This window comes from Mesoplodon densirostris, chromosome 3, assembly GCF_025265405.1.
Source record: "Mesoplodon densirostris isolate mMesDen1 chromosome 3, mMesDen1 primary haplotype, whole genome shotgun sequence".
Taxonomy (NCBI): domain Eukaryota; kingdom Metazoa; phylum Chordata; class Mammalia; order Artiodactyla; family Ziphiidae; genus Mesoplodon; species Mesoplodon densirostris.
In genome coordinates this window covers 160,853,208-160,871,221 of record NC_082663.1, presented here as the reverse complement: position 1 = coordinate 160,871,221, position 18,014 = coordinate 160,853,208, and the positions used below count along the sequence as shown (strand labels likewise).

At 36.9% G+C, this 18,014-nt stretch overlaps 1 protein-coding gene across 1 annotated transcript in view; it reads left to right on the top strand.

Moving 5' to 3' along the window:
• The window catches only part of CPEB4 (cytoplasmic polyadenylation element binding protein 4), a 64,333-nt gene extending 46,829 nt beyond the window's left edge, over nucleotides 1-17,504 (top strand). Inside the window, exons 4-9 of the mRNA XM_060094930.1 lie at nucleotides 2,812-2,985; nucleotides 7,372-7,461; nucleotides 7,829-7,947; nucleotides 9,350-9,464; nucleotides 10,980-11,161; nucleotides 13,632-17,504. Coding sequence (XP_059950913.1) covers nucleotides 2,812-2,985; nucleotides 7,372-7,461; nucleotides 7,829-7,947; nucleotides 9,350-9,464; nucleotides 10,980-11,161; nucleotides 13,632-13,859 — 908 coding nt within the window. The 3' untranslated portion in view covers nucleotides 13,860-17,504. The remainder of the gene's footprint in view (nucleotides 1-2,811; nucleotides 2,986-7,371; nucleotides 7,462-7,828; nucleotides 7,948-9,349; nucleotides 9,465-10,979; nucleotides 11,162-13,631) is intronic.
• The last annotated feature ends 510 nt before the right edge of the window (nucleotides 17,505-18,014 follow it).

Here is an 18,014-nt window from a genome sequence, read left to right as displayed (position 1 = left end):
TGTTTTCTCTTTAAGGTCCATCTCAGAGCCACACCCTCCCCTCTCTGTCTCTTTAATCAGAACGAGTTTCTCCTCCTCCTCTGCTTCTGTTGCACCTAACACTTCACACGCCTATTGCTGTAATGGTTACATTACCGTTATTTGCATATGTGGCCACCTGGCCTTTTAAGTTCCATGTAGTCAGACCCATGTGCAATTCATCCATAGTGCTTATTAGCAAGATCAGGCATGCATTCAAGAAATGTTTGTTGAATAGAATTAGGGTATTTGGACAAACTGCACATACAAGTTCCAGTTTGTTTGAAGGAAGACATTTTCTCAAAAGTTTCCTGATTTGAAATTTATACTGCCATTTTTTGAGTATTCAGGTATATACATATAATAATTATAAGTCTATATTATGTTGTATTATACTATATTATATTATATTCTTTTTCTTCTCTTCTTGGTTGGAACCTACTTTGTGATAAAATGCCAAACTTTTTACTTTTCAACATTTGGGCCATGGTGGAAGATTTGATTAGGGACAAGAAACTGGCTAAAAGGAAGTTTATAAATTTCCTAAAGACTTCATTTGTTATGAGTTCCTTTATTAGGGAATAATTGAGAAATAGTATAAAACTGCTGTTTATCCTGTAGTGGCAAAAAAGTCATGAATTAAATATTGAAATATCTACTGAATGGCTAGTTAGCAGGGAATTCTGGGAGAAATTAAGATCAATATGGTAGGAGATGGTTTAGATCATGTTACATATCCCTTAGTTTCATACTAGTTTGGACCTTGGGTGACAGAGCAGAAAGCTTCCCTTAAAACAAGTGAGGCTCAATACACTTTTTACAGTGTCCTTGAAGAACCTAAAGAAGGAATGCATTAAACTGACCTCTCACCATCCAAATTCCATATTTTTTTGAGATGCTTACCAGGAAATGAGGAATACAGCCAATTTTTTTCAGTTTCTAAAGCTGGTAGATGAAATCACAGTTGATTCTTTTGACAATGTTTGAAAGGTTGTTTTTTTGTTTTTTTGTTTTCTCATTTGACATGCAGCAAGGACATATGGGCGAAGGAGAGGTAACATTATTGTTTCTAACTTTTGAATGTATCAGTTGTATTTGGAGAGGACCCAAGTTTGCTCAATTTCTAACCCTTGTTGGGAAGTGGGTAGGGGGAATGAAACATAGCTGTGATCAATACATACTTTATGTGTTATAGTTAAAATTATAGACATTCTAATTTGAAGGAGTCAGAATGGTAGGATTTGGATTTGAATTGAAATAATTTCAAACTCACCTTATTTATATCTGAAGATTTGTTTCCCTTTTTCCTTTGTGAAAGGAATTTCTTAGGAGAACAAAATTAAGAGTCTTTAAAAAGGAAAATATAGTATGACTGGTCCCAAAATACCTGATTATATTGGAGGTTCAGTTATGCTTGAATAGCTTAAATCTACTTTCAAAAATTTTTATTTATTTGTCTATTTATTACTGAGCATAATACTGCATTTTGTTTAAAATGAGACTAACTAAATAGATGACTAATCCTATAAATTTCAAACATTGGGCTGGGGGGGAAAGCTCTACACATTTTAGAGAATTTCAGAGAATCATCTCCTAGAGTGCCTGCCTGAATAAACTTTATTTTTGCCTCCTGTACTATAGTTTTGCCTTTTTATAAGAAAGTAAGTTAGACAGTTAAATAATGTAGCTTTAAAATATAAGTGACTTTTGAAGATCCAGAAATAACCTCCAATTTTAGAGTCATTTTTATCTTCATTATATAACTCTTTGAACTGTGGTTTTATAGGGTAAATTCATAACAAATATACTGTCAATTGTGTTTAATAATGAAAGTTGAAAGGAAGACAGGTGTGGTGACAAAAGGATATTGGAATGTTTCAGTAAAGGAAGAGCACTTAAGATATATTTCTGCAGAATCCATTAACGAATTCCTTATGTAGTACCTAGAAGTAAATTGGCAGCCTGAAAAGTGACAAAACAGTGCTTGAGAGATTCTACAGTTCTTTGTAGCTCTTTGCTTTATGATTTATACGTTCATATTTTACTGGCAGGGAAGTATGGGAAGAATATTAACCACATTGGCATCTCTGGTCTTTTCTGTCTTTATATTCTGAATGATAGTATTTTCTGACAGCAAACGTAATGACTAGTTTTTAGAATTAGACACTACCTGTACCAGCTGATAATTACTTAACTAAAAGAAAATTTATCTTTAGCATGCCTATAAATCTTAAATTCTGTAAGACTAGCCAACAAAATTGGATAACAGCATCAAGTGGATTTTGATGGCATCCCATTAGTTAAGGTAAACTGAGTGCTCACTTTAAAAATCAACTTGTTCATTTTAGGGACATTCTTAGAGCAAATTGGGCAGGCTATATTGTATGATGTTTTAAAGAAATTTAAGTGATCTAGCATCTGATAGTCAAATTTAATACTTAGTGTACGTGTGTAGGTTGCCAGTGGCCATGGGGCCCTGCCAAGGTGGTGCAGTCTGCTGCCAACTGCTTTCAAAAGACTGCTCTCTCCTATTGTGCTTTCACCTCACTCAAGTTTCCGGATCCCAGTGGGATGGTTGAGCAGCCCTCTATTGAACCATGTACTTTCTCCCTGACTCAATTGGGACCTTAAGGTGATGGAAATTCAAGAGCATGTCTAAGTGATTTATTGTTCAGTGAGAAAAATAAAAGCAGCTGTTTTATTGGATCTGCTGTTTTCCTTGTTTCTTGTGTAAGATAATCAGTGGCAAGGAACATTTTCTGTTAGCTTTTTTTTTCCTGCTTTCTGTTCCAGGTCAGTCTTCACTGTTTCCAATGGAAGATGGATTCTTGGATGATGGCCGTGGCGATCAACCTCTTCATAGTGGCCTGGGTTCACCTCACTGCTTCACTCACCAGAATGGAGAAAGAGTAGAACGATATTCTCGCAAGGTGTTTGTGGGCGGATTACCTCCTGACATCGATGAAGGTATATTTAGAAAGAGCCGTTTATAGCATGGTGCCCAGACTGTGGCGCATAATAGGTAATGCATAGGTAATGGTTGCTGTTGTTATAATAACAGCCTTATCTGGCTCCAGGTGTTCAGTTGTGATTGCATTGTTCTCTTGTCCTGTCTTCCTAACACAACATGTAAGGTTAGTTCACAGAAGGAAAGGGAGCAGGACTCTGGGAACCTGTTGAAGCAAGTGGCTGGACTAAATCAAAAAGAGTAAACATCATTGGGAAAACCTCTCAAGGATTCTGTTGTGGGCAAACACAGATGCTAACTGCATTTTTGTCTGTGTGTCCTTCCTTGGCCAAATTCAATTATTCATTTTCCTATTTTCTACCTTTTAGGAGTGCTCTATAAATGTACAGTTAATTGTTTAAAAGTTTAAAATCTTAGAATAAGCCTGAACTTTTGAAAAATATAGCCTGGAGTCGTAGGGAATCTTAAGAGTTGGATCATTTTCTGAGTATTTTTTCACTTGTCAAATATTTACATGCTTTCTGAATTTTATGCACTGTTCTTAGGATTGTTTAGAGTAGTAAACAAGATAGAAAGCCCCTGCTCACATAGAGTTGATATTCTAGTGGGGGAAGGGAGTTAAAAAATGTGAGAAAATATTAGAGAATAAGTACTGAAAAGAAAACAGGTTGATGTGGTATAGTGGAGTCTCAGAAGGGAGACTTGTGAGATTAGGTGGTTAAAGAACTCCTCTTTGAGGACATGATATTTGAGCTGAGACCTGAATAAGGAGCCAGTCATGCAAAAAGACATAGAGGACTATTGTCCAGAAGTATTTTACTCACCTGTGGGTCTAAGTGACCCTGACAAAAATCAGAGTAGCGACCATATAGCAACCATATATCCTTGCTTGCTCTTTGTTCCTAATCTACTTTGTCTTGGTTTCCTGAATGGAAATGGAAAGAAATGTTACAGAGGATAGAAGAGTTTTCTCTAAAAATCTATAAGGTCTAATAGTGAGTTTAATAACTTCCCATTTAGATTGAGATTAAACTTACTGAGCCACTACATTTTCCTTAAGATGATCAGTCTTTTAGAAGGTTGAGATAAAAATGGCTTCAAAACAGCCAAAGATTGAAATAAACACAGGGTTTTTTTGTGTGTGTGTGTCTATGATAAAATGTCCTGGAGGAAGCTGTGCTGAAATTTCAGGCCAGACTGGCTCAATCTCTGTTCTGTCGTCAGAAGGCATAGCTTCTGTTCAAAGTGTTCATCCTGGGCTGGACACCTCATCATGATGTTGTTCACTCCAGTAAGCTCCTGGGTGTGACCTTTTCTTTTCTCCAGCTGGAATCCTCACTTTCCTTAGCATTATGGATTCTAGGTTTTATGAGCCTTTAGAGGTCAAATCTTTAACACTCCTGAGCCCTGGATGGACTTCAATGAGGAAATTATATGCTTATATACAGAAAGAGAAGACTGAATTTTATCTGACTTTGCTTGGGATAAGCTCCTTCTCTGGCCTAGTTAGTCTGTATCTTTTAGGAAAATTACTAAGCAATCTTAAATGTATTGTTCCTAAAATTCTTAGAGGCGCAGGTAAATTTGACCAATTTGGCAAAGGAGGTGGTTTAAACTGAGCAAAATTAATGGGAATTGTGTTAGTCATCTTGCTTTATCCTCAAGACCACGTATGTTGATAAGTTGGTAGCAATTTAGGCAGGCAGCCCTTTCTATTAAAATGTGAAATACGTATTCCTGAAGAATACTGTGCTCTGCAGAATTGTGCACTAAGAATCACAGAGTTATGGGGCAAAGGGGGCTAGAGGCAGATCACTTAGAACCTAATGAATTTTGTACCAGAGGCACTAACAAAAAGAGAATTAGTACCTTGGAAATAACTTGGACAGTTCAGGCAAGCAGCTTAGTATGGTTAGAGGCTGCCTCAAGGAATATTGAAAATGCACAAAACCAATAGCGCAGAAATGCTGGCTTGCTAGCTTGGAGGCAATGCAGATGAAAGTGGACCTCTGAGCAGCTGAGGAATGCAAACTCTCAGGAGATAAGAGCCCTGCAAGGTTGGGGGAACACCTCTCTGACCAGAGAGGCTTGGTTGCTGTGCTCATGCTTAATTTTCTTATAATAGAGCTGAGGGGGCTCCTGCCTGCACATCACACAAGCTGGGGGCTTTTTCCTTTCCTGCTGAAGGTTATGGTTCTCCCACTATGCTAGCTCACCTTGCTTAAGAAAAGTCATTTGTGAACCAGTATAATGTCTAGGTTACACTGACATCATTCCCCTATTTATCAATCTCACACGAGCTAAACGGTACCGTAGCAACAGGCCTCATAGCTGTTTGAACAGACTACTTTTTCACAATCTGGAGGAGATGAGAACAGTTCTACCAGACTGAAATTTGAACATGTTTCTCGTCTCTCTTTTCTGTTCCTGCCCTACTCCCAGGTCTTATCTACATATGCTTACCTACTCTTTCTAGAAGTTCCCTGGAAATTTATTTTCCTATAGTCTACTCATTAGTTCTCCAAATATATAATATAGCATAACTGGTACCATTTACATTAATAGGAAAATATGATCAAGTCTTCCTTGTCCATCCCACGTGCCCTTCCTTTACCTTCTTCATAAGGCTCAGAGATATTGGTGTCGAAGGAAGATGGTTGGTGAGGGGGAAGAGGGTGCCAAGTGGAGGGCGTGTGTAGGTACACACACGGAGGGGCCTGTCAGAGGCCTCGGCAGCAGTGTGCACGGTGCCCAATAAATCAGGGCAATAGGGCTAGGGTGCAGAGGTGGAAGGTAGAGGAGACTGCCAGGGCAGCTAGCTGAAAGATGGGTTACATTGAGCAAGGAAGCCAACATATTGAGGATAATCAGAACTTGGTTTCTCATAACGAGAAGGGAATTTACAAACATGGGAAGTGGGGAAGGCTAGAGAGAAACATGGGATGTTGGAGTGGACTTGCAATTACCAGTATGAACTCATTTTTATAAATGTACACAGATATAGAAACAGTTGTAAATATAGCTGTGTGTATATTCATATATTTCCTAGCTTTGTCCTCAGAGAAGACTTAGAAATAATAAATATCCACTAGCAATGACTATACGGACTACCCAAGTCTCAGTTTCTAAATATCTTTTGTCACTGAAAGGAACGAGGATTTCTTGTGGGGGTGGGGGGAGAAACGGCTAATTCTAAGGGTAGGGCAGAGAAAGAACAAGATGAAAGCCTGGAGTATCTTCTTGGGCCAGGAAGTATGGAAGCCCTTGAAGGATGATGGGGGGATAGGTCAAAAGGACATAGGAACCCCCACTGGCCAAATCAGGGACAATTTTGAGGACAAACTGAACATCAAAATAAATGAGGAGAGAATCAGATTATAACCCATTGAATAAAATAGGTCCATACTGATCTGATATAAATAAATACATGACTAAATAAATGGGGGAGAAGGGAAAACTAGTAAATGTAGAAGGATTGATAGAAATAGGTAATCAGCATTTGGCAGTAATCATTGTGGTAGTTGATATAGGTAGGAGTCTTCAATGGATGCCAAGTCTAATGAGGGAACAGGATATTGATGGATAACACAATATTCCCCCACAAAATACTAATCAAATTCAAAGGGGAAAATGGTTTCTTTTTGGTGGAGAAACCAGGCGGGTATCAATTTGACTAGCTGATCAAGATGAACATACCTAGTGAAAGGACAGGATGACATAGCATCATTATGGTGGTTTTCCTGTTTGGAATGCATAGGTCATGAGGAAACAGTACCGACCCAGGTTGAGAGCCATCCTGCAGAATGGTCTGTATATTTTAAAGCTACTAAGCATGTAAAAGACAGGAAAGAATGAGGAACTATTGTAAACTGAAAAAGGCTGATGACCTGGGACATGACATCTAAATGTAGCATGGTTCTGGGTAGGATTCTGGATCAGAAAGGAAAAAAGAGATATATTGCGATAGTTTAAAATTGGGATGGAGTCTGTGAATTGGGAAAGAGTGTTGTATCAATGTTGATTTCCTGATTGGAAGCGGCATTGTTTGGTGGTACATAAGGGAGTATAAGGGAGTGACCTTGCTTTGAGCAGGTACCAGTAGTTATGTTTGGGGGTAGTAGAGCATCATGTCAGAAAAAGATGATAGATAGATAGATAGATAGATAGATAGATAGATAGATAGATTCGTGCATAGATAGAAGGGGAGGAGGCAGAAGACAAACGCACAAAATGTTAACAGTAAGGGGAATCCAGATGAAGGAGATGTGGGAGGTCTTGGTGTACTATTCTTGTAAAGAGTAGATTGGAAACTTTTTTTCTAAACTATTTCCCAAAAATGAACATAAAAATATTTAAATCTACTTTTTTGGTTTGTTGTTCATTAGATGAGATCACAGCTAGTTTTCGTCGCTTTGGCCCTTTGATTGTGGATTGGCCTCATAAAGCAGAGAGCAAATCCTATTTTCCTCCTAAAGGTAATTTTCAATATTCAATATACATGCATAGTTTATCCTTATGTTCTTTTCATAAATGTCTGCCTTCACTGTACAACTTTTCATTGTTAAACTTACATTTTCCCAAATATGTCTTTAAAATTTGTATTTAGTATGTACTTTCAATTCAGATTTAATTTTACTCTAAAAGAGGTTTCAAGATAATACCAAACTGAACTTAATGTTGATATTATCCGATTTAGGGTGAGATTTAACTTTTAGGGGTTTCTGTTTGTTTTCGTTTTTTTCTACACCTTTTCCCTTCCTTATTAGTTTTATGCTTCCTTTCCCTTGAAGAATTATTTTAAAAATCGGAAAAATATAAGCCTTTCAAAAATTTTTTTATTAGGCTATGCATTCCTGCTATTTCAAGATGAAAGCTCTGTTCAGGCTCTCATTGATGCATGTATTGAAGAAGATGGAAAACTCTACCTTTGTGTATCAAGTCCCACTATCAAAGACAAGCCAGTAAGTGCAGTCTAGCATCAAAATAGCTTCTCATTTTTGCCTCTATTTGTTAGCTCTGAAAAACCCACAGACATCTTAATGTATGTGTTAATTGACAACGTTTGTAAGTAGAATCGAAATGAAAAGTTTTGTTTTTGTCAGGTTCCTAACATTGACATTCTGTATATTTGTGCACATTATTTTGACATTGAATTTTTGGTTAGTTAAAATATTGGTGAATCTTTCTATTAAAAGACTTCACCTGGTAATGCATTTGATAAATACAAAGTAGCTGAATTTCCTCTGAATGATAGAACTCAAATCACAAATAGATCTGTCTTTCTCCTTCCTCTCTTTGATCAAGATTTTACCCAGTACTATCCTTAACTTTTTGCATATGGTACTCGCCAAGTAAAATGAATTATGTATATACATAAATATACATTGCATATTGTTTCTTTTTGAAGCAGTTTTTCTTTATTATAAAATTTAGTCTTTAGGAATAGTAGCAACTAGCCTGTTTTGACAAATCTGGCAAACCAACACAATCTGTTATCGCTCAGCCAGTACCTAGTGATGGGGTCTCCAGTTCAGAATGGAGGCGCTAGTGCGCTTAGGTCAAACAGTGATTTGTGGAGCTCCTCTTAGTGTCTTAGGGTTGTCCCAGAATTCTTATGTGGCTAGACTCTATTTGACTTGCTTGTTCCCTGCCAGTCCCTAAATTTAGGTATTTAAATTGGGGACCTTCTGGCCTTGGGACTTAGTTTGGTGTACCTGTTGGGAATACCCCACTATCAACCCCTTAGCCTTTGGTGTGGGCATTGGTAACAGTTTATACACACAAACAATTGAATTGAGGTACTTGATCCTTGGTTGTTGTAATGGACACACTGAAGTGTTTTATCATAAAAAGCTTACTGCAGATATCATCAATATTTTTATTTTGAAATGCTTTTTGAAATAATGTAACAGATTTGTTAGTATCAGGAGTAGTTTGCATTTCCTGGACATAGGATTGGACACACAGTCCTAGTTCACATAGCACTGAATACTAATCAACATCCAATACCGTGCTAAATTTAAATTATATGGCTACTAGGGTGTTGCGTAGGAGAGGGGCCCAAATAAGCTGTAAAATAGTTAATTAACTTACAGATAATTAAGGGCATGTTAGTGTTAAGTGATTTGGGTTTTAATAGGCAATTAAATTGAACTTTCCACCTTGGTTAGTTTACTCTTAAATGTGAAATGAAAGGTTGGAATATGCTACTTGTAAGTCTTTTCTAGTTTTCCAGTTTTATTGATTTGTAATGACATGGATTATTGCTTTTAAAAGTAAAATACTCTGCAATAATTTTAAACTTCCTTTATGTATAAACTGTCTGTGTTGAGAATGAGACATTTTGGTTTGCACACTCTCTAGGTACAGATTCGGCCTTGGAATCTCAGTGACAGTGACTTTGTGATGGATGGTTCACAGCCTCTTGACCCACGAAAAACTATATTTGTTGGTGGTGTTCCCCGACCATTGCGAGCTGGTATGATTAAACAAACAAACAAACAAACAAAAAAACCCTATTTATCCGTTAGCATAAGAAATATACAGATTTTTCAGGATAAATTCTCCATAAGCATTTGAGTTCATGTCTAGGAGTGAGAGTTCTGGAATCCAAGTGTCTGGGCTTGAATTCATGTGCTCTGCTTCCAGTTAATAGCTGAGTAACCCTGCTCAAATTAATTTCTCTAATTCTCAATTTCCTCATCTGTCAAGTAGAGTTATAAGTATGTCCTTTATGGAGAGTTGTTTTGAGGATTAAATGAGATTGTGGGTGCCTAGTGCTTAGTGCACGGTCTCGTAATGCTAATGCTCATCACTCTCATCATCATCTGAGAGAACAGAACCCTTCAGGGATGGGTTAGGTATCGAGATGGCCGCTGTTTGTTTTCCACGTCCCCATGTGCTCAACAGCTGCTTACTGAGCTCTGAAATACAGCAGGGTTCTCAGCAGTGTATTGTGTTGTCAGAGCAGTGCTTACAGAAGAAATTTCATCCCCAACTTCAAGTAATTTGAGGTTTAATAGTATAAGTGAGTTGAACATAAAATGAACATGAATGCAGTTTCAAAACTGTAACATTTCATGGAGAAGAAGATGCATTTATTACTTCAAGTTTCTTTTTTTTTTTAATTGATTGATTTTTTATTTATTTTTGACCGCGTTGGGTCTTTGTTGCTACGTGCGGGCTTTCTCTAGTTGCAGCGAGCGGGGCTACTCTTCACTGTGGTGCACAGGCTTCTCACTGCGGTGGCTTCTCTTGTTGTGGAGCACGGGCTCTAGGCGCACAGACTTCAGTAGTTGTGGCACGCAGGCTTGGTAGTTGTGGCTTGCAGGCTCTAGAGTGCGGGCTCAGTAGTTGTGGCGCACGGGCTTAGTTGCTCCGCGGCATGTGGGATCTTCCAGGACCAGGGCTCGAACCCGTGTCCCCTGCATTGGCAGGCAGATTGTTAACCACTGCGCCACCAGGGAAGCACTACTTCAAGCTTCTATGTGAAAAATCGGCAAATAGCTACACGGTAAAGAAAGGTAAAAAGGATTTTGTTGGAAATATGCTCGAAGGACACCCAAAGAGCTTGCCAATCAGCTTTCTAGTGTTCAAGTGATTACTTATATTAAGCAGTACATTGTTAACTGGTAAATATATGGTGCATCGTGGCGTAGAGCAGATAGACCAGGGTGCCAAGTACAGCACAGTCACTTAACTACCCATGACCTTGCACAGATTAATCATCCTCTCTGTGCTTCAGTTTCCCCAGAAAATTACTCCCTACTTCATAGGGTTGTTGTGTAGATTAAAAGTGAACATATGTGAAATACTCAGCAGAGTCCCTGCCCTTAGTTACAGTAGGTTAAAGATGAACACCTGGACAACTGGTTATAATAGCTAGTTTCATTTTAATAATTATTGTAATGACAGCCACATGAACTGCTTTTGATGTAAGAGCCAGATGAATTTTCCTGATTTCAAATGTCCCGTTTGCTCCTTCCATATGTAGTGGAGCTTGCCATGATAATGGACCGGCTGTATGGAGGCGTGTGCTATGCTGGGATTGATACCGACCCTGAGCTGAAATACCCAAAAGGAGCTGGGCGAGTCGCATTCTCTAATCAACAGAGTTACATAGCTGCTATCAGTGCCCGCTTCGTGCAGCTGCAGCATGGAGAGATAGATAAACGGGTAAGTCCTGGACTACATTCTGGGAGGTTCTAGAAATGGCCGTCTATGTCATCACCAAGCTTGGAGTGGGGGAATTTTATGTGACAATAAATTGACAGCTGATAGTTATTCCTGTAGGACCCATTAGATGCATGCTCTGGAATACATCTAAGAGTTTCATATGAATTTCTTCTGTCTCTTAGTTTTCTGAATAGCCTAACCAGAACATTACAGTCACTTTGCTTGAGTCTGTTTAATCTTTCCTAAGGTATCACCTCCATCCATTCACTTATTCAGTTAGTCATTCAGTGCATATTTACCGAATCCTTTGTACTATGTTATATCAACTATACAAATATGAACACCCTTGAGATCTCCTCACAGTTTTTTTTTTAAACCTGATATCAAAAATACCTCAGCAAGCCCTATTTTCCTGTGTAACAAATGATTGAGTAAATTCATTTCTAGGACGGCATGTCTAAGAAATATTTCATTGTAACAGATTAAGTAAAAGAACTCAGAATCCTTTCATCTGTAATCTATTTTACTGCCTGAAATTAGGTAGTAGTTCATTAGCATTATTTTCACACTTTATATTCCTCTTTGTTGTGTTTATCCTCTGAATCAAAAGGCTGGAAAAAACCCTCAAAGTTAACTCTTCTGTTTTTTAATGTATTGTATTTGAGACTGTGTGTTCCATTATATGTCTTTTTTCTTTGCATTCACGTATTTCTTATCTTTGTGTTTCATGCATTCAACAAACATTTTAGTGACTAGGGCAAGAAGTCCCTGTCCTCATGGATTTATGTTCTGGTGGATGGAACTGTATCCTACACCAGTACTACTCAAAATACGGCTTGTGAACCGACTGCCAGTTGGTAAATGGTTTGTTAGGAGTTTGTGGTGAGATAGGAATTTATACCAGAATGTGAATCTGCTGCATTAATAAGCACAGTGTTTATAGTTCAGTTGAGATTTCTTCATAGAAAGACCTTCTTGATGAAGAAAGCAATGTGTTGATTTACATTCTGGTGTCAGCTCCTCATTTCATGGCAGACTGGCACTTTCATTAGGGCTGACTTAGATATCCAACACTCCAAGGCATTGTGCTCAGAAAAGTCTTTGTTGATTGACTGTATTGTGCCTTTCTCAATTCAGTACGTAGAAACTATCAAGTCACTAGTGGTTTACACTTACTGCTTATGTTCCATTTCATGTATATTTCACATCGGTGGCAGCTGAAAATTTCCCATGGTAGTGGTCATCATACTGTGAATATAGTAAGGCGAAAGGTATAGATTCTACTGGAAACATGGAGGAAGGGGGCAGGATTAGTTGCAGTATATGTTGACATGCCTCCTCGTTTTTTATTCACACTAAAAAATATGTACGTCTGAGTAAACGGACACTCCCGCCTCATCGCTTCATTCCGTCATCGGTTTCAGAGTTGTAAGGTTAGCCATTAGAAATTCAGACTTAATTTGTTTTCCTCTACGATCCAATTCTTTGACCAGTGTGCCTGCCATTCTGTAGATGTTATGGAATGGCCTCGGTGCCAGAAGCCTAATCCTCTGATTACGTCTGCTCTTCCTGCCTTCCATATCACTCTTCTCTTTTTGTTCACGGCTAACCTTTGTTCAGGATTCCTTGTCAGAAGTGGATCGCACCAGTGGTAGTCATAGCCTGGTGTAAGGGAGTCTCAGTCATGAGTCTCTCCAAGACTAAAAATAACCAACTCTTTTCTCACTGGAGAATTAATAGCCAGGTTATTTTTAATGCTTGAGAGGCTCAAATGATATTGGCCTATTGAACACTGGAACAGACCCAGTTTTATAAATTCACCTCTGACTTTTAGACTGAAGTAAACCATTCTTCCTGACAAAGAACAAAGCAAGGTTTTAGATGATGAGTACTATGGCTGCATCTTGTTTTCCTGGAGTTTGAGGTTTGTGATTATAACCCAAGATGTGTACACTGTAAATAGAAACCATGACCCAAACCTTATTACAGCTCAGAGGCTTGTGATGCAGAAGTCAGGCAGCTTCCCTCTGATTTGTACATTGAAGTGCTATTTTGTGGCACTGGGAATCTCTCAGTTGGTCTTGTGTAAATTATAATTCCACATATGACAAGAATCCAGATCCACTAATTAAAGTGACGGTTTGTGTCTATGAAAACTCTCCTGTGGGTTTAACCTCATAATGTTCTTAAATGTTAAGTTGGCTTCACTCTTAACTTTCTGCTGGGATCTTGCTTTTCATTTGAAAACTGTTTAGGTAAGAAGACAAAAATGTAAAACAATGGGCATAAAAAGCCTTACCACCTTAAAAGATGATAGCTAATTTCAGTAAAAGAATTATTGACCCTTCCTTTGGGATACCTTGGCACAGACTCATTCAGACAGTGGATGGAAATGTACATACACGGTATAAGAGTTGCCCGGTCCATTCACTGAGAAATGTAAACACCCTTGTTTTATTTTTGATTGCAGGTGGAAGTTAAGCCATATGTCTTGGACGATCAGCTGTGTGATGAATGTCAGGGGGCCCGTTGTGGGGGAAAATTTGCTCCATTTTTCTGTGCTAATGTTACCTGTCTGCAGTATTACTGTGAATATTGCTGGGCTGCTATTCATTCTCGCGCTGGCAGGGAATTCCACAAGCCCCTGGTGAAGGAAGGTGGTGACCGTCCTCGACATATTTCATTCCGCTGGAACTAAAGGATAACTACAGTGCTCATTTTCAGGCCTCAGAATAAGTGCACTCTTCTGTTAATTCTGCCCCCTTCCTCAACCTCTTCATGCTGGCATGTCCTTTTGTGCAGTCTGTAACTTAACAATAAGTCTAATGGAAAGAATGACCTATAATATAGGCGTTTTGTAGATTCTTGTGTCACTGAAAACAATATGTATGAACTCCTTTTTCGTATTGCCATCATGTTGCATGGAAGTTTCATTCTCTTGTTTTGCTGGAGATAAGAGGATCCAAACTTCCCGCAACATTTTCTTAGAGGAGAGAGAGAAATATTAAAAGAGAAATGAAACAATAGAGTATTTTGGGTTTTTAATTAAATTATTGTTAATAATAGATAAGAATACTTTTATTAAAATAACCACATAACAATAACACTATCAATCTCTCCTGACGCGGGGTTTCCCCCAGGGAAGTGCTTTTGCCTTTCTCTTTCTTTTCTTTCATATTTTTTGCCTTTCTCTTTTTTTCCGTCCCCTTTTTATTCTTTTAACAGCAGTGGAAGAAGTTAACAATTATTAACAGGAAGGAGCGTGTTAAAGCAAACACAAATGCATGAGCAAGATTGAAGCAGCATTATAACTAATTTTAAGGGTTTAGAGGCGGAATGTAATTTCATTATGCCGCAAAGTTACTACCACATCAGAAAAAAGAAAATAGTAAAGTAGGCAGAGCTAGGTTTATTTTCTTTTAAACAGGTTTTTAAACTTAGAATATAAAAATTGGGTACATTTACTTCTGAGGGGAGTGCACTTATTTATTTTTAAACTTTTACTTATCTGGTCACAGCCCCAGGAAACCTACCAAAGCTAGAGTTAATGACAACTGGTGGGAAAACTAGCATTTCCTCTTCTAAAGAACAAATATATAAATTTTATTTTTGATGTTATATATAAACTCTATATCCTAATTTACTAACACTCATCAGGTGTCAGCCTTTGCTCTCCATTTTGACGTTAAAAAAAAAACAAACAGATCTAGAGATACCTCAAGGATATCATTTTTGATTTTGTGTTAGACTACCATGTGTAGCCAAAACTGGAAGACAAAACCAATATTCAAATTGGCTGCTGATTGGCTTACTTTTAGATTTAAAGTTACTTTGGGTATCCTGTAATTTAGTTGTAACATAGCAAATGAAAAAAAAAAGTTAAAAAAAAGTAGTTGCAAGGTGTTTTGCACTGTTGAACTAAGTAACTGTGTAAATCTGTGCAAAGGTACGTATGCTTATCTTACTCTTCCTATAAAATAAAATAACATTACAGTTTCAGAACTTAGCATGGGACATAGTCAGTGTTTGAAGTGCCAACTTCATCAAGTAATGCATGCTTTATTATAAATAAAACTAGCTTTTGAAAGGCGTTATGATGTGTTGAACAGTATGCTTCAGGGGTAAATTGAAAATAGTCTCTTGAAGCCCTGGTCATGGAAGTAACTTTTATTTTTATGGACATTCTCTTATGAAATGCCCTATCCACCATGAAAAGGATTATCATCAGTGTGCAAAACATTAAAAAAAAAAAAAAAAAAACTAATGGCAATCTTGCTAGTTGTGCTACCTAACAGTACCATCTTGGATCCTTCAAAACCAAAGACTTGCCCCAGGAGTGCGGTGGAACCACCTGGCTGATGACCCCTACTGATCTGGAAAAGCAGTCCTTTATTTTTAATCCAGGCTTTAATGAACTCTATACCTGTTAAGTTCCAAAGGTCAAAATGGAGGCATTTGCTGTCTAATAGATACAGAAAGGGAGCTGCTTTTAAAGAATCCCCTGCAAATATTGAAAGCGGTCATGTGAATGGAGGGTGCTCTTGCGTAGCTGGTCAGGGACTTTTTTTTCTTTTCTCCTGAACGACATAATTCTAATTGGAATGTTCATTTGCCTCTTTTTATTCTTTTCAGTGCTTGTAGGTGGCTTGGGGTGTGCTATCGTGCTGTTCCTACTCAGTAAACAGGTGTGATGAGCTAACAAGAAATAAGAACTAGCTTTGAATAATAATTTTTCCCTTTGTACATGACCTGCTGAATTTCGGTACAGTGTTTTTGTAGCTAACTTATTTTGTCATGCACATAATGTATATTTGTTATGCACTACTTTTGTATATCTTGTTTTTCCAACAGTGAACATTTTTAGGCACACTTTTCACTGACGGGATATCTCTTTATGCAATACCTCAATTTTTCATATTGCAAAGAGTAGCTTTTTGTACTTTTATTACTGAGAGATCTTCATATACTTCATTTTTTAATATAAATAATTTTAATAAATTTTATTTTCTTATATTCTGCTTTTTATACATTTCAGTGCTCTGCATACATTTTAAATTATGAATGTTGTGCACTGGCAATGCTATTTTAGAGTCTGCAGAGAAGAGAAAGCATGTTGCTTAAACATCCTTCCCCAGCACCAGCTATTGGTGTACCTATAATTTAAGAAATAGTCTATGTAAAGTCACAAATTAATGAAAAAAAATTTGCATGAAAATGACAGATAACACTGTAGTTCCTTAAAAAAAAATTAAATGCATAAGCATAGGGTAGAAATTTAAAATAACAAAATTGTCTACAGCTTCTTACTAAGTTTTTAAAATTATTCATAATGCAGACATTTTTGGTGAATGTTTAGCCATTTTTAATATTAATAAATTGGTGTTAAGTGTTTGATTCAGAGATGTCTGCTCTTTTAAATTATATATAAAGAAAAAAAATAGCCTGCCGTGGGACAGGTGTGTAATGTTAGTATGCATGACTAATGTAAGAAATTGTTATTCTACTAATATTTACTTGTGATTGTGTGACAAGCGTGTTTACAGATTATTTGGTTACACTTCAATTTACAGGGCATAAACAATTATTATCTATTACTCCGGACTTTATTGATTACATGTCCTTCAGATTACATGGGATTGTAGTTGGGAGTTACCATGTAACTCAAAACATAATTAACATGTAATTAGTTTACAGATTTTAGGGTATCACTTCAATGTACCAAGCATGTAGTTCTAGCGCACTAGCATGGCACCAGCCATGTACTTACAATGTAGTTACAGAGTAATTACATGGTTATTTTTGCAATGTAAAATAAAGTGTTTCTGATTATTTTCTATGTAAAGGAACCCTCTCCCTTCCCCTTCTGGTCCCTAAGCTTCGGTAAAATATATATACTTCTCCATACACAGACCTCTGCAGAATGCAAAATAAAACTTGCAGTGAATGAATTTAGCATTTTATGAGAGTGCTGTTGGAAAGACTTGATAATTCACCCTTTTTGTTTTGAAGAGTTGAATCTTCTGTTAAAAGGTGATTTAAAACTTGAATGTGATGAATTGTGGCAAGTTAACTTCAAGTTATGTGCAATACTTATTTCAAACTTTTGAAAGATCTTTGCAGTGTAATTCTTTGTTTTTAATTACAGACATTTAAAAATGTCATTTTCTACTGTTAAGAGTAATCCTCTTTCTTGCTGGTGTTTCTAAAGAAAAGAATCAGAACTCAATCTTTCTACTAATGTAAATTTGAGATTATTTTTAAAAATGGAATAAAAGAGGTTTTGGTCATTTGCTTTATTTTATTATCTTATTTTAAAGCTACTGTGATTGATAGCATTGTAAGAATTGGGACAATATTGTATTCAACTGTTTTATTTTTTATATTTTTAAAATTTAAAGTATAATTAGTTTTTATAATTTTCATCAGATTTTTGTTATATTTTTTGGAAGTGAAACTTTTAGCAAGTGGGTGTCTAGTTTTTACTAATCCCTAATTTTTTTTTCCAGTGTATTGCTCATATTATCAGAAGGAAAAGTTATTTAAGTATGTCAGTTAATTGTACTACTTGGCTGAATTTCCATATAGTTTTTACTGTGTATGGGGAGGTTGTAGTATTTATTATAGCATTTTAAATAAGGGTAATTCATTTTTTATTAAAGTCATTTTCACGTTAAGTTCCTATTTTTGTATGTTCTACTCTTAAGTTATATAACACAGTTCCTTTTTTAAAAGAGTTCATCTGTTGAAGTGCTAGTGGAAAATTAATGTTATTAAATAGTTTGCAAATGACTATTTATACCAGTATGCATATAATTTTTAAATATTTGTAATGTGAGATGTTGAATGAATAAAA